Here is a 16,499-nt window from a genome sequence, read left to right as displayed (position 1 = left end):
ATTTCGATGATAATAATAAATTGAATTAAAATAATTTTAAATAATACTAATAGTAATATTCAATCAGATAAAATAGATGTTTAATGGACTATATATTCTGAAATATTTATCGCGCAAAAAATCAGAATTTTATATTTTCTATAATTTAAAGCAGTATATATATATATATATATATATATATATATATATGGCAAGAATTATATTTAATTTAATTGAAATTTGATGAAAAATTTTTCTAGATTTTAAAAATAATTTCTTTAATATAATTCCACATTATAATAAAATTGTCAATCAATTTTAAACAGAAAAATAAAATTCAGTTAAATGTAAAATAATAAATTAACAAATTTGTTTTAACAAATTAATGATCAGATAAAATGTTGAAATTTGAAACTTACAGCTAATTAATATGTCGCATTTAATATTATTTCTTGAGTATTAAAAATATCTCTTTAAAAAAAAGATAAGATAAAATTAAATTGAGAATTATCTTAAAAGCATTGATTCCTCAATTTTTATTTTATTTTATTTTATTTTCATCATTTTATCATTATTTGCTTTTTCTTTATTTTTTATCTATTTGTTTTTGATTGTGTGAGTACAGAAAATACAATATATCAATTGAATATATTTTTATTTTAAATTACAATATATTTTAATTTTTAAAATAAAAAATATAAATATATTTTCATTTTTATTTTTTAATGTAAGTTCATGACTTTACAAAACATAATATATCTTATTATATACGAATGTTTTGACGCGAGACCTAATGATAAGATTTACATTCTATAATAGAATATATATTTTAATTCTAATAATTTTCTATTAAAATCTAATATTAATAATTAAATAATTTTAATTTCAATTATTACTAATGTTGTAATTATTTTGGGCCGAATTGATAATTTTGAGAAAAAAATTAAAATGATAAGGAAGTTTAAATATTTTTCAGGCATGCCAAAAAATAATGAAAAAATGCATTAAATATTAATTTATGCCTTATCTATAATTTAAATCAAAATAATATTTTAAATTTTTATCAATTATAAATAAAAACAATGAATATTGAATGAATACTTGCCTCGAGATTTTATTTTTATTGACTTTTTATTATATTTTTTTATATACATTTTTATTAATAATACAATTAGATAGATATTAAAGTTTTAATCTTTTTACATCTTCTGGACGAAAATCTATTCTCAGAGAAGCAATACGCCGAACTTCAGCAGGTGTTAATCTCCATGCTATTGCATCTGCACCACAATAATCTGCTAATTCTTCCACTTTTTCAACACTTAATATAGTAGCTATTTGAGTTAATCGTGCAAACTTATCACGTACAGACCAAGAAGTAACAGCAGCTAAGTAACTTGCCAATGATCTTATTTCTTTATCAAGTATGAGACCTCCCGCCTAAATAATTTAATTAATTATCAAAAAAAAAAATAAAATAATGAATATCATAAAATATACATACTCTGTTAAATGTAGATTTCAATACAACTTTTTCTAAACGAGCTGTGACTTCAGCAGTAAGAAGACCAATTAAAGCATCATAATTAGATGTTGTTAAACTACCTTTAAAATTTTGAAGTAAACCTTCTAAATTCATAATTAAAGTTTGTACAAAAGGTTCTTCTGTTTCATATCTTAATAAGTCATCCTATAAAATTTTACATATTTAATTTTATTTTTCTATATATTATTATGATTATATATTAATATAATTTTTACCTCGTTTATATGATGATCTACAGATAAAAATGCATCGACCCAAGGTGTGACTCTTGGTTTGACAGCGCTTACTCGCAATTGTTCTAAGCCATAATCAGTAACTGCTCGCAAAATCGACATAACACTTTTTAAGCCAGATAGACAGCTATCGATTTTACCTCTATCTTTATTTTGCATATTAGGAAATGTTGCATCTATTTCTGGACTAAGACTTTTACATAGCGTTTCGACATACTCAATACTTACATCAGTATTATTCAGATAAGCCTATATTATATAAAAAATATATAAATGAATTAATATGTAAAAAATATTAAATAGTTTCAACATTATATTCAATTTTACCAAAAATGTTAAACGTGCAAGTTCTGTATCTGAAGTCTGTAAACGACCATGTTGTATACTTGTTTGAAGAGCATTATAAGCTTGTGCTAAATCTAAATATCCTGCTGGATAACCTTGTCGTAATCGATTTCGTAATCTATTTGCAAATTCTCCTTCTAATATACCACAAGCCATATTAACAACAGCACAAACACCATCTATACTCCAACTTGACATAGAACGCCTATATGTGAAAATTTTAAAAATATAAAAATATATATTTATGATATGATATAGTACAATGTAAATTTTTTAATTTTCTTAATACCTTATACATTTTTGTACTATAAAAAATACATCATCAACCATACTAGATGTTTGTTGATCTTGATCTAAAGTATCCATTCCTAGTGCTTTATTTACACTTTCTTCAAGAAAATATCTTTCTAAAGCAAGATAAGCACTTAGAAGTTCTTGCATACCATGTGCTAAATCAGAATTATTGATAATATTTTCGAATTCACTTATTAAATCTTTGTATTGCATATCATTTGTTGCGCTAATTTCGATGTCATTCTATAATAAAAATATAATAATGCCATACAATTTTTATGTTATAAAAAATATTTAACTTACTTTAACTCTTCTTTTTAAAAATCTAATATATAATTCTGCACGTGAATGCATGATAGTAATTTCTCCCAATAATAAGTCAAAATCTTTTGGATCTGCCCTTTCAGAATTTGGTTTTCGAACATGCTCATTTACAATCTGTACCTTTTTAGATATATACCGGTGTTTCATAAATTCTGCAATAATCTTTTTAACTTGTCTAAATTTGATAAATATAATAAATTAAATAATATAAAAAATAATGCATGTCATTTTTAAGAATATACATAATTTTTTTATAAAAATTAATTTAAGTTAAATTAAATACTAATAATATACCTATCACATTCTTTTTGTAAAATAGAAATAGTCATTAATAGTCTTCCAGGACCATAATATGTTTCAATTATTGGTTGGTGTATCTCCACAATACGAGCAATTCCTTCAAATAGTAATGTCATGGTATCAGAAAAGATAACTGATGCTCTTTTATCATTATTTTTTATTTCCAAAGCTGCTTTTAAATTTTTTTGAGCTGTTTCTTGTAACTAATTGAACAAATTATAATAAATGATATAATGTATAATAATGGAATGAATTATAACAAAATAAAAAGTATAAAGAATACATATACATAAAATTATATAAAACATAATATTTGAAAAACCATATAATTTACATATTATTACCTTTGTGCATAAATAACTACAAAATTTTTTAAGACCTTCAGTATGCATTCCTAATAAAGGAAATATTTTAAAAAATCTTTCAACAGATGCGAGATCTTCTGATTTTACTGCTTCATCGAATTTATGAGTAACTACAGTTCTAAGTTGTAATGCAGCTTGTTGTAATGTAATCAAAGAAGAACTAATATTAGTATGATCCATTAAAATATCTTCAGCTGTTCTTTCTAATAATTGTTGATCCATTGATAAATAACGATGAACATGTGCTGCACCTTGTTCATAATCTTCATTACGTAACGCCATAGCTACGCCTTCACTACATAATTGTAAATCAAGAATGTCATTAACACGTCTTTGACATTCATATACTCTACTCTATAATATAATTATATATTATAAATAATAAAAAAATTATTCTTAATCATATAATTAATATTATAACTTAACTTACCCTTGCTAAATCTAATTGTCTTACTTTAGCACTTACATTTTCTGCTAATTCATTAGTACGTGTAATCATATTACAAAACTTTTCTCCTTCTGTACGTATTACAACTACATTAGGTAATACCTTACTTATATTTTGTAATTTTGCTTCTACATGACATTGTCTTGAAAGTATATTTTCTAAATTTTTGTCTATTTTAACCTGCAATTAAATAATTTTTTTTTTCAATGAGTGTGAACTAATTTTTAAAAATATAAAATAAAAATATTAAATTTAGAAAAACCTCATCTTCTGATAATTTATTAAGTATTTGAGTTAGATTTTCTTCATTTAGAGATAAATCCATGATACACATTATATTGATAATGATAATATAGTAAATTATAAGAATATTATTATAATATAATATAATATAATAAATTTATTAAATATTTTCAAAATATCACATTTATATTTATAATTTATATTTAAAAATTTCAAACTTAATTTCATTAAAACATAAAATTGATATTAAATATTAATAAAAAAAAAATAATTTAATCATATATAGCTAAACATTTTTTAATTTGTTACATTATTTAACATATTTAAAACTCAAAATAAATGATTAGAAAATTCAATAATGGAAGATCTTTTACTTTATTTTGTTAAATTTATTTTTATTCCACTAGATTAATAATTTTAATCATTAAATTAACAAATGAATAATACAAAAATTATATATTTTCATTAAAATTTTATTATATTATATTTTTTGAATTATTTATTTATAAATATTTATTTTAGCATTTTTAAAGGAATAAAATAAACATTAAAAAAAATATATTAAAATTGTGTATTAATAACTAAATCAAACTATTATTTTTTTAAAAGAAAATTTTTTTAAAAATTTTACACTGATCAATTTTATCTATAAATTTTTATAATATAAAATATAAATAGACAAATAAAAATTGAGATCAGTTACAGATATTCATGAATATCAGTATAAATGAAAATTCACCAATGACAACGCCTTTAAGGTGCTCTACACATGTATCGAAACGTCCCACGCATCGCGCGTGGTTTCTGTAGGAAGTTGAGTTCTTTCCGCGCATCTTACGCGTTTTCCTGAAGGAAAATGGCTACCAGCTGTCATTTAATCGAAAAGTGTAACTTGTAAAGTTAATATAGGATTGTGTGAAAAATTATTTAACGTGTATAAGATTGCTTGGCGTGATGCAATTACATAACATTGAAATCGTTTAGTTGATCGACGCCACTTTTCATCTCTATGCAGAACCCGTGAAACTTCTACAGTGCCATGAAATTTTATTCCAATTTACTGTTTACAGTTTTTATTTTTTGCGAAACATATCAGGACTAACAAGTCAGCGCTATTTCTCCATTTTATAAATAATTTAATTATTTCAGTAATCATTTTACAATTATTACTGAAAATTTAACCGCGCTATAAAAGATTACAAATTTTTTGATCTTACTTACATTATTATTTTTGGAGCATATTAATTAAAAATACGGTAAATTATTGTTTATGAATCTTAGATATAAATTTGTGATATATATGTATATATATATAATATATATATGTATAATATGTGTATATATATATATATATATATATATATATATATATATATATATATATATGTATGTAACATGACACATATATTTTCTAATTATACTTTGATATTTTTTTTGTAATTATATATATTTTTTCAACATTTTCAATATGTTCTTTTAACATTTAAGCAAAACTCTTACATTATTTCAGGAAATCAGCATGGGTTCGAGTCAACAATTTTCTCTTAGGTGGAATAATTATTTAAAACATATTACTTGTGCTTTTGATACATTAAGAACAGAAGAAGATCTTGTTGATGTAACTTTAAGCTGTGAGGGGAAAAGAATAAGAGCACACAAAATGCTTTTATCTGCATGTAGTACATATTTCAGAGATTTATTTAAGGTAAACTAAAATTAAAAATTATATAATTCATTGACATTATTATATGCAAAAATGAACATTACTTATTTTAATGTAGGAAAATCCATGTCAACATCCTGTTATAATATTTCGTAATGTAAAATTTGATGATTTGGCTGCATTAGTTGATTTTATGTATCAAGGTGAAGTAAATGTGGTTCAAGAACAATTAGCTAGTTTTTTAACAACTGCTGAATTACTTGCTGTTCAGGGTCTTACAGATGGTACAGGAAAAGATAATGATAGTTTAGTAGAGGTATATTTCTCACTGTTATTAAATATAACAAGACATTTCTGTTTAAATTAAAATGATATATATTTCATAATTCTAAAAGCTAAAAATATATGGTTTATGATTCATGTTTTAGGATGACATAGAAATTCCTAATGAACCTGAAATTCAACTTCAAAATGCTTCTAGTAAGACTGCAACAGATAAGAGAAATAAATCACCTTCATCTCCAATGCCTTATCACGCTGTCGATTTACAACCTGATGCTCCGCCGAGTAAAAGACGAAAATGTAGAGAAAATGCAAATACAAATGCAGATAAGACTATAAGTAATGCTTTATCTGCAAAAGATTCTGAAAATAAGACTTCAGAAAATCAATCAACAACTGGTTCAGATCCTGTTGAAATAATTCCTCTAATGCCAAATTTAAAGTTGGAAATGCCTGAATATCTAGTACAAGATGGAAGTAGCTGTAGTTACGAAGAACAGAGTTTGGGAGACAGTTCGCTAAATAAAATTGGTATAGAAGATACATCATCTAATACTCCTGATCATGATCAGAAGCCTGATATCACTCAAACATTTTACTCAAGTAACCAATCTACTTCAGATAGCTTGGATCTTAAACATCAAACAGCTGATGTTGGTAAGATTTTTATTATTTTTTTCTTTTTTTATTACACATAGAAAGATATTTTGCATAATTTTGTTTGTTAATTAGGACACTTGCTTTCAAAACCTAGTACTTCTGGGGAAAGATTAACGCAAGAAGCAGTACAGGGTAAGTGATTTCATTTAATTTATTATTTATCTTATTTCACTATGACATGTGATTTGATGCTCTGCCATATCTTTTAAAAAAATTTTAATAATTACTATAGAATTATGATAAAAAAAATATCAATAAAATGTAAATAACATAATTTCTATATTTTACGAATATAATAATTTTAAATAAATATAACGTTTGATGCTTATTAAAAACACAAAATTTTATTTTTTTAATTAAAGGAAATGGCGTTGCAAACTAATTTTGAATTTTGTATCCATATGTTATTATCCATATCAATATTTTATAATGTTCAATTATTGATAAGATAATATTTTACTATTTTAATATTATTTTATAAATATGAAAAAAATCACTTCTCCTTTGTCATAAAATTATTCTTATCTTATGAAATTCTATGAATCATTTATATATTGAAACAGATTATTTAAATATGGATACAAAAATGATTTTTAGTCATATCTTTAAATATAACTTTCATTTACTTTGATTTATTATCGGAATTCGATAATAAATATATGCAGACTCGGAGGGAAATTAATTTTATTATAGTTAATTTAAAAAATAATTGCGTGAACTTTTTATAATATAAATTATATAAAAATTCATTATATAGTGTACAATTTTATATTATTGTTACACATAAAAAATTTGTTATTAATTCATAATGAAAAGACTATAGAAAGAAAAGAATTCAATTACTACTTATAGTTTCAATTAGATTGGGCAACAAGAAAATAAGAAACTTAATAAAAATTTTCATTTACAAAGTTTCATTTGATAATCATTTATTTTTATACAAATATCAGGATCGGGTTAACCAAACGATCATATAGTAAAACATCTCGATACAAATGTTTTAAAATTATTTAAAAAAGAAATTAATTTTTTTGTTGTGAAAAAGTGTTACTTTATTTCTATTAATCATTTAACTATAGTATACAATATGCATGGTTTTTGGATGTAAATGTATAGGCACTCGGGTGTAGGTTGAACTGTAGATATTAGTAAGCATTGCCAAGTGCTGTATGTGTGCCGACAATCATCAACATTCCCTTAATAACTCGTATAAAGCCACCACTACGTTCCTTCCGAGCACTAACTGTAAGCATATTTCTATGTATACACTAAAATATCTTTCAACGCTGGTATAAGGTAACTTCTTTGAATCCGCAAAATTTTACAGGACACGCACGCACGTGTGTGATGCAAAATATCTCACATGTCGATATCACTTGCATGCAAATTTAATCTTAAATTATTTCATTTTCTTATCGATCACGAATAAATGTAATTAAAATAGTGATGAAAATTGAAAAAAAAAAAAAAAGAAAAAGAAATATTTGACAATCGTTATATTTATTTATCAATTTGTACAATTTTATATATTAAGTTTAACGATACTTGGTCAGTACATATTTGTTATCGAATCGATATTTATAATATTTATATATTATATTTTTTAATCTCTTATTTTCGTTATGATTTGTAAAATTTTATCGTTTGATATTTAAGATTAATTTGCAAGCTTGATTTCATTTTTTATAGAAGAAAATTTCGTAGCCTTGCAAAACGACTAATTTAAAGTAGCAATGGTGGTGGTGCTGACGATAATGGCATGTTAACGATTCTTTTCTGTATTCGAATACGTCTTATTACTTATTTCTTCTTTTTATATATATATATTATTATTTATTCTCGTAAATTGGAAAAAATCAATATGGGTGCGTGGATATCCGATATATTCAAGTCGAATCAATAAACTCTTCGAACATGTTTATTTCTTATTCAGTGAAATTTAATCGCCTATGTAGGAATGTCAAAACTAATTGTTCGTTCGTTCGTAACATTATTTTTCGAAGCATTATAAAATTCGAATTGTTCCTTAAATTATTTTTAACGCGACCCGATCCGAAATACGTTTAGCCTGTTCAAAAAGAAATTTCGGCAGGTAGGTAATCAGAACATCTTTATGTTTATCGTTTGATTGTTCAAGCAGGAGCATGAATTATTCGAATAAGCGCGAAGTTAATAAGTAAAGATAATTACATTTTTGCGTGCGTATGAAATAGTATGGAAACAGGGTTTCTGGAAGAATTTATCTCATGGAATGTTTCGTTCGAAAATAATAAAAAAAATCGAATAATCGTGTACATTACATAATTCATATATGTAATTTTTCAAGCGTATAAACAACGATTATTATTGTAAATAACGATTTAAACGATACAAGAATCGATGTTTGTTGTATTACTGTTATATTAACGCGCGAAACAGCGATCGAATTGACACCCTATATACTATTTATTAAAACTATTGTGTGTGTGCGTGTGCGTGTGCGTGTGCGTGGATTACTTTCCTTTGCTCGCACAATAAGCGCTTAACATCTTATGACTCAACGCGAATCGATGTAAATTGTATAATCATATACCGACGCATCGTTCTCCGTCAACAAATTGACGTGCCGAATCGAAGAATTGCATTATCTATCAAGACAACAACGAATCTTCCGTCGATCGATTTTCTTCAAACTTGTAACCGATATCGATACACGAGCATTTGTCGGAATATTGTTCTGTATATGAAAACGAGCAAGCAACGATATTTCACGATATTTTCCATCTTCTAAGCATACATTATTGTTTCGCGTTTTTACGCGAAAATCGTATTGAAGCGCAGAGAGTATAAACGTGCACATGCCCGAACAGAGAGTAGAAAGAAAACGAAAAAACGAGAAAAAAGAATATTTTCAATCGGCCGAAGCACGTATCCAAGTAAAAATGTATATATATATAAAAAAAAAAAAAAAAAAATTAGAGAGGAAAAGAAAGATATAAATAGTAAAGAGAGACGTGAAAAGAAAGAAGCTGGTTTTTTTTCGATGATCGAAAAGAAAGGAAAAGAACGATTCATCGGAGGATTTAATTTTTGAATGTAAAGGAGAAGCATTCGCGATGAAAAAAAAGAGAGAAAACAAAAAAAATATATATATATATATATATATATGTATAGAAGCAAAGTGCGTTGCAACTTGAAAGGAACGGAGGGAAACTAGGGAGAGAGGGGTAAGAGAGAGAGAGGATTGATAGGTGGTGGAAGGAGAGAGATTCGATCGACGGTCCGAGAAGAGAAAGGAGGAAGGAAAGAAGGGTGATGGAGAGAGAAAGAGAGAGAGAAAGATTCGGCTAGCACCTGGCAATGCTACATTTCCATCTAAATACACGCATACACGTACGAAAATATACTCGTGGGTATTGGTATCGCTGATACTCTAGACTGGCTTTTCACGGCTACGGGATTGGTTGGTGCTGGGATTGGTCGTTAAAGAAATTTTGTTTACTAATGGTTGGCTGCATGTGCACATATACTTAAGAATTGACTAACCGAAGTGTTTGGCCAATGTGTTTTCTTCAGGAGGGATTACGTACGTATCTGGTCAGCCGCATAGCCTCAGCAAAGCAAACGGCCACGGAAAAGTATGTGTACACTGCAAGCAGCGCGGAATGGTCACATCACGTGGAAAGCTCAGGCAGACGCGCTTCAAATGTTGGCCCTGCAATGCCTGTTTGTGCCGCTGGCCATGTTTCGTCGATTTTCACAAAATGCGCGCCATCCCGCACATCCCGCCCCCATAGCACCAACTCGCCCCCTCCGATTGCCCACAGTTAATATCGTTACTCGACTAATTGTATCCTCCGCTTTTTCATTTTTTTTTTTTTTTCTCTTTGTTATACATCTGCGACCAAGGGAAAACGACGAGTGAATCGATAACGGAAAGACGACAGGGGGACGAGAACGAAAGGAGAGAAAGAGAAAAGGAGAGGGAGAAAATAAGCATCTTTTTTTTCTTTGTTTCTTTTTTTTTTCCCCTCACTCTTTTATACCGAAAATATTATATATAATTTCGGTCAAGTTGTGTACGCTTGTGTATATTTATTAAGAAACGTATAATTTTTTTTTTCTCTCTCTCTTTTTTTTTTTTTTTATTTAAAACTCTTTTTTCCTTCTGTTTCTGATGCGCTCGTGAATACAATTTTGTTATCCCGCTTTCGTACTCTTCACGTTTTTCTTTAACGGTCTTAATCTCTTATGTACCTTGTGATCGTTGAATTTATCGCGCAAGATTATTGGGTGCGATGTGCGTTTTGCGTGTTCTCTCGATGCGAATGCGTGATCGGTTTGCACATTACCTTTTCGTCGAAACAATTAGGGTAGATGTAGTAGGGTTATATATAACGCTTAATGCGTTTAGGTGATAATTTTTTTTTTTTTTTTTTTTTTATATATCTTCTCAATCGTTTTAACGCAAAGTATGCGCACGTTCGAGAATGTGAGAATATTTTATTTTCTGGTCTTTCTGCTGGACATAGAGGCTGCTTCGTGAAGAAAGCAACAGTGAACATTCTCGTTTAAAACTATCGTATCGTACTTCGAACGTGATCTTGCTTTATCGCAAGTATCGTCCATTTATCGATTATATTTTTTATAATGTAACATTAGTTGACAATTTAGCGTTTATTTATAATTCACATACGAGTCGTATAAATTGTCAGTCAGCCGATCGATTTATTATTATAAAAACGGATATTTCGACCGTTTGTATTTTATATATTGATACGACTTTACTGTGCACCACGATTTATTATCGATTTATTACGTGTCGTTATTTAATTTAATTTTCATTCTATACTATAAGACTGCAACGAGTAAACTCGTTATCAATTCATACGATAATGCTCTACTAGGCTTTTTGTCGACGGTACTTACAATTATAATATAAATAAGACATATACAAATTGCTATTTGGCAATTGTTTGTCCGACTAGCGGACAGATCTAATTCGTCCATTTTTTTTTTTTTTTTTTTTTTTATTTTATAAATATGTTTTATTCAACGATGTTTTTCATTCGTTTATTGCGCAATTATAAAATATCGATGTTGCAAATCGTTTTTTATTACGCCATTGTATTATTTTAATTATCGATGCATTAACATTCGTGATAATTTTCAACGAGTGGCTCAAAATAATCATTTCTGTCGATACAGAAACTACGAGAAAAAATATTTTATATAAGAAAATTTATACGTTATCATTATCGTTATCATTCTCGTTACGTTCCGAAGATCTCGTAATATTAAGTATATAATAATGCTAAATCGTGTTGAATGAATGCTTCTTGTATTTGTATGTATTTCATGGACTTAATCATAAGACGGAATAACGGTACAGCGTGCTTTCTGGTACAAGTACTTATAGACTGAAATTCATCGTTGCACACATTTTTCGCAATGTCATCAAAACCGATTGATAAATTAAGCCGCGATTTTATTTAGGGGTAATAGATAATTTTATTAAAAAAAAAAAAATCAACTTCATCCTTTATCGTGATCAAATTTTATACTCGAATTTTTATACTCGAAATTAAAATTAAAATACGATTGATATTTATCATTTAATAATAATTTTCGTGATAATACGCGAGATAATTGGTCAGTATAGAAAGCGTGAAACGCGAAAAAAAAAGACGTTGTAAAAAAAAAAAAATTCGGTTCCACGAAAGAAAGAAGTTGTGGAACAACACGTGCGAAACTGATAATAAAAAAGAATCGATGTGATATTGTAAACGGAGAGACAGTTTACCTTCCTTGAAAACCCACGTTACGCGACGGTTCACGTCCTTCTGAAAGATATATAATAACGTATGAGTAAACAATGGGATGACGAAGATGATGGGAGGGAAAGAAACATGTTTCGATATGTGTGTACAATTACGTAGGTATCGTGTGTGATTGGTTGTTTCGGTGTATTTCGTATTAGCCTGGGGCCTTAGCGGGCTTGAATCTTTTTTTTTTTTTTTCGGTGGTGTCGTATGCTCTCTGTCTTTCTACATATATATATATATATATATATATACACACACACACATATATATATGATTTAATTATTAGACTTAACCCAATTAGCTTGAGCTTTGAACGCACATCGTGTCAACTGGCGTGCCTGTTCGGAATTATTCGAGAGAGAGAGAGAGAATGGGAAGAAATTTGATTAATTTTTAACGTGTTCGCGATAGAAAAAAAAAAAAAAAAAAAGAAGAAAACTGTAATATCGATCGATCGCGCGTAAGAAACAGAAGAAGTGAAAGATATCGAAGGCGATATCTAAGTTTGAATACGCGACAGTGTGTTGTTCTGGTTAATAATATAGAGGTGATCTTGTGTGTTTGTGTTTATTTGTAGAACGAGCAGGAGATACCGGAGGGGGCGGGGGTGGTAGCACCGGTCCTGCAACCGCGGACCTCGTCTCGGACGATGACTACGGTCAGTCCACGGATACAGAATTATTGTTTCGCTGTAGAATTTGTTGGAAAGGTTTCAAGCATCCGATGTCGTTGACACTGCACAAGGACTTGCATACGGGGCAAACCAGGTGCCCGATTTGTCAGCGCATATTCAGTCGAAGTTACGACATGAAGGCTCATTTGCTGCGCATCCACAAGTGCACGTTCAGTGTCGACGCTAAATTGAACTTTCGAAAGTGAAACGCCTCGCGAACATATCGATACATATTGTCGCGATACTGTTGATCGATTTATCGATGATCAAGCGAAGAAGAACCACCTTCTCATTTTTTTTTATTCGCTCTAATTTTTTTTTTTTTATTGCTCTTATTACATGTTACATGTACATATTATATCGCTTTTTTTTTCATCGCTCAACGGTATCCTATCCAATCGATTTTAAGCTGTTCTCCGGAATCTTTGTTTCATACTTTTTTTTTTCTGTCTTTTTTTTTTTATACGTACTATTTCTATATATATTTATCGTTTGCATTTCATTTTTTTTATATATACATATATATACGTACAAATACGTAGTTAAGCCTGTGAATAGACACGAGAGATTTTTCGCAAAAAATCGATCGGTTTAGCATGATCCTTATACGCGTTAAACAGACTGATATTAGAAGACTCGAACGAAGTGCCATCAACGACAGATGACGCGAGAAAAGTTCCTCAAAGAGAAAAACGTTATTTTAGAAAATAAGCGAATCGACCGATATTTTTTACTCGTGTCCATATAAAATAAGATTCGACCTTATTTAATAGTTTCTTTCCTATTTTTTTTCGTTTTTGTTTTTGTTTTGTTTTTTTTTTTTTTTTTTTGTTTTGTTTCGAAACAAATCCGCGTGTTTTTATTTCGTAAACAATCGACAACTTGTTCCAGATAATTACGAGAAAAATGCGACTGTTGTTGGTGCGATGCGCTATATTCATTTAATTTTATGTTTGCACGTTAATACATCGTATCTTTATTTAGTTGGAAGTTTTACCTTATTATAGGATGTTTGTATACGATTTTATTAAGAAAAAAAAAAAAAAACAGTCTCGAAAGATATATCTCGTATTTGAATCACTTGTCAGAAAGTTCCAATAAAACTTTCAAAAAAAAAAAAAAAAAACGATACAACTTTGTTTCACTCATGTTCAAAGATTATAATCAAAAACAATATCTAACATGTAATGTTTTGATTACATATTTCAATCGTCCGTATTACCGCAGCTATCGAATATCAAACAATTGCATAAATGTTAATATTTGCAAGCTTGTTTTGTCATTCCGATATTCGAACAAAATGTCCTTTTCTGTTTTCTTTAACTGGACGCTTCGTTGAACATGCTTATGGGAATTTTTTTCAGCTCGTAATGGCTATACGGAAGATAAACACACACACACACACACACACACACACACACATTTCAAACGCGTACAAACTGTAACGGTTATTTTTACGAAAATACGCGTTATATACATATACACGCGAATCGTTGCCTCGAACACAAATACCAATACTGCCTTTTAACCGTCTATCTCGTCGTATCCTCTTAAATCGATCCTTATCCCTACTTCTCCATTTGTCAGAGAGAAACTCAAACTTTCGCCGTGTCGAAATATTCGTCCAACAATTTATTTTCATCTTATCGGGAGAAAAAAAAAAAAAAAAAAAAAAGAAAAAAGAAAATTGGCCTTGGAAAATTAAATAACGTGATTAAAAAAAAATAATATAGCAGAGCAAGGGCAAGCAACAACGAACAATGCCAGAAAAAATATTAAAAAAAAAAAATCTCGCTTTCAAGATTCGAAACGCAAACGCAAAAACCGGTGAAATTTTATCACATAAGTATGAAGCTGTCTGTGTGTATGGGAACACTTTGGATTGTGTGCGCAGAATCTAAGCACGATACAACGCCTATTGGGAATCATCACGTGCATCGACACGAGCTACATCAGGAGCAGCAGCAACAACAACAGCACCAGCAGCAACAGCAGCTCCAGCAGCAGCAGTATCATCACCAACAGTCGCAACAACAGGAGCAACATCAACAACAACAACAACAACAACAGTCGAGCCTCGGTTACGAGCGGGTCAGACGTAGATCTAAGCCTCTTCACGATGAAAGTGGTCGTTGGGTGTGCGATGTCTGCGGTCGCACTTATAACCGTGGTGATTCCTTGGCCCATCATCGTAGTATACACAGGGGTGATACGATCTGCCCGATTTGTCAGGCTGTTTTCACACGAAAATACACGATGCGTTGTCACATGTTAAATGTTCATGGTGTTAAATAACACGAGATTACACGAGATTGAAAAGATTTGTAGGATTGAAAATAAGGAGAGAAAAAAGAAAAAAAAAACAAAAAAAAAAAAAAAAATGCACACCATAGGCTGTGGATTCGCCATTCCAAATTCGATATATGCTGAAAATGAAAATCCTGTTTCGATGCGAATCATTTGCATCTACTTTTTTTATTTCTCATTTTGCTTTCGATCGATTTTTTTTTCTTCTACTTCGTCACGTCGTATCTATACGCGCGCGTTAAATATTTATTATATATTTTATCTAAGCGGTAATATTGTGCATGAAAACGCGACACTTTTTACGATTTATCATTATTAAATTTGTACATATCGTGTACATAATAGCTGTAAGAATATGTATAAAAAAAAAAAAAAAATCGGAATCTTCTTGCTATTATTATTTTATCATTTTGCGACATTTTTTTTTTTTTATTACTTAATTTTTTTACATTTTTATCTTTATTCGGAATACGAATATTACGCAATTTAACATAAAGAAAACAAGGGAAAGAGAAGAGAACGAAAAAACTGTTACTTTTCATGCTCCTGAATTCGATTAATTTCCAATTTGTGCACATTACTATTATATGCATATATATATGTCGTCTCTTTCCTCGTTCGGAATAATATACACGGAATTAGGAGAATTTCTTGTTTCTTTTTCTTTCCTTTTTTTTTTGTTTTTTCTTTTTCCAACAAGAAACTCTCTCGTTATCGTTAAAAAAAATGTGAAACGAATTAATACGTAAAAAAAAAAAAAAAATCATTCCATCGTAGCTTGTAAAAATGAGGAGACACCATCGTCGCTCTTCCTTTTTTGTACGTATATAATACATGCGTGAGGTGAAAAATAAAAATATCGTATAAGATGTTTTCCTTTTTTTTTTGTTTCGTCTTTTTATTTCTTTCTCTTTCTTTCTTTCTTTCTTTTTTTTTTTTTTTCATTTTTTGACTTTTTGTCTCACGATCGATATCAGCGTCTTCGAAGATGTCGAATCGATGATGATTCTCGACTCATCGCTCGATATTTTTT

At 28.8% G+C, this 16,499-nt stretch overlaps 2 protein-coding genes across 9 annotated transcripts in view; one reads left to right on the top strand and one right to left on the bottom strand.

The window, feature by feature from the left end:
* Positions 1-1,091: 1,091 nt before the first annotated feature.
* Cog4 (conserved oligomeric Golgi complex subunit 4) lies at positions 1,092-4,940 on the bottom strand. 3 transcript variants are annotated; one of them, XM_012490637.3, is made up of 10 exons: positions 4,817-4,940; positions 3,817-4,014; positions 3,366-3,740; positions 3,016-3,224; positions 2,701-2,896; positions 2,393-2,640; positions 2,086-2,308; positions 1,741-2,007; positions 1,484-1,669; positions 1,092-1,419 (listed from the first exon to the last, which is right to left on the bottom strand). In XM_012490637.3, the coding sequence occupies exons 2-10, from the start codon at positions 3,883-3,885 to the stop codon at positions 1,162-1,164; spliced, it is 2,031 nt and encodes a 676-aa protein (XP_012346091.1). In that variant the 5' UTR covers positions 3,886-4,014; positions 4,817-4,940; the 3' UTR covers positions 1,092-1,161. The 3 variants fall into 3 exon arrangements, with proteins under 3 accessions (XP_012346091.1, XP_003696356.2, XP_012346090.1); XM_003696308.4 differs by lacking the exon at positions 4,817-4,940 and adding an exon at positions 4,097-4,757; XM_012490636.3 differs by lacking the exon at positions 4,817-4,940 and adding an exon at positions 4,097-4,468 and having other exon boundaries at positions 3,853-4,014.
* The window catches only part of LOC100864320 (zinc finger and BTB domain-containing protein 6-like), a 23,038-nt gene continuing 11,365 nt past the window's right edge, over positions 4,827-16,499 (top strand). For 2 of the 6 annotated variants that reach the window (XM_012490640.3, XM_086904212.1), the window contains exons 1-5: positions 4,859-5,333; positions 5,588-5,782; positions 5,859-6,056; positions 6,169-6,679; positions 6,755-6,814. In XM_012490640.3, coding sequence (XP_012346094.1) covers positions 5,597-5,782; positions 5,859-6,056; positions 6,169-6,679; positions 6,755-6,814 — 955 coding nt within the window. In that variant the 5' untranslated portion in view covers positions 4,859-5,333; positions 5,588-5,596. Of the gene's footprint in view, positions 5,334-5,587; positions 5,783-5,858; positions 6,057-6,168; positions 6,680-6,754; positions 6,815-13,063; positions 13,518-15,053; positions 16,337-16,499 lie in introns of those variants that run through there. The other 4 variants (XM_086904213.1, XM_012490639.2, XM_003696243.4 and 1 more) reach the window with 4 other exon arrangements.

The sequence above is a fragment of the Apis florea genome, unplaced genomic scaffold, assembly GCF_048593485.1.
Source record: "Apis florea isolate Af1SG1 unplaced genomic scaffold, ASM4859348v1 contig_2350_pilon, whole genome shotgun sequence".
NCBI lineage: Eukaryota > Metazoa > Arthropoda > Insecta > Hymenoptera > Apidae > Apis > Apis florea.
The sequence above is the reverse complement of the archived record's forward strand: the minus strand, read 5'-3'. Positions and strand labels throughout refer to the sequence as shown.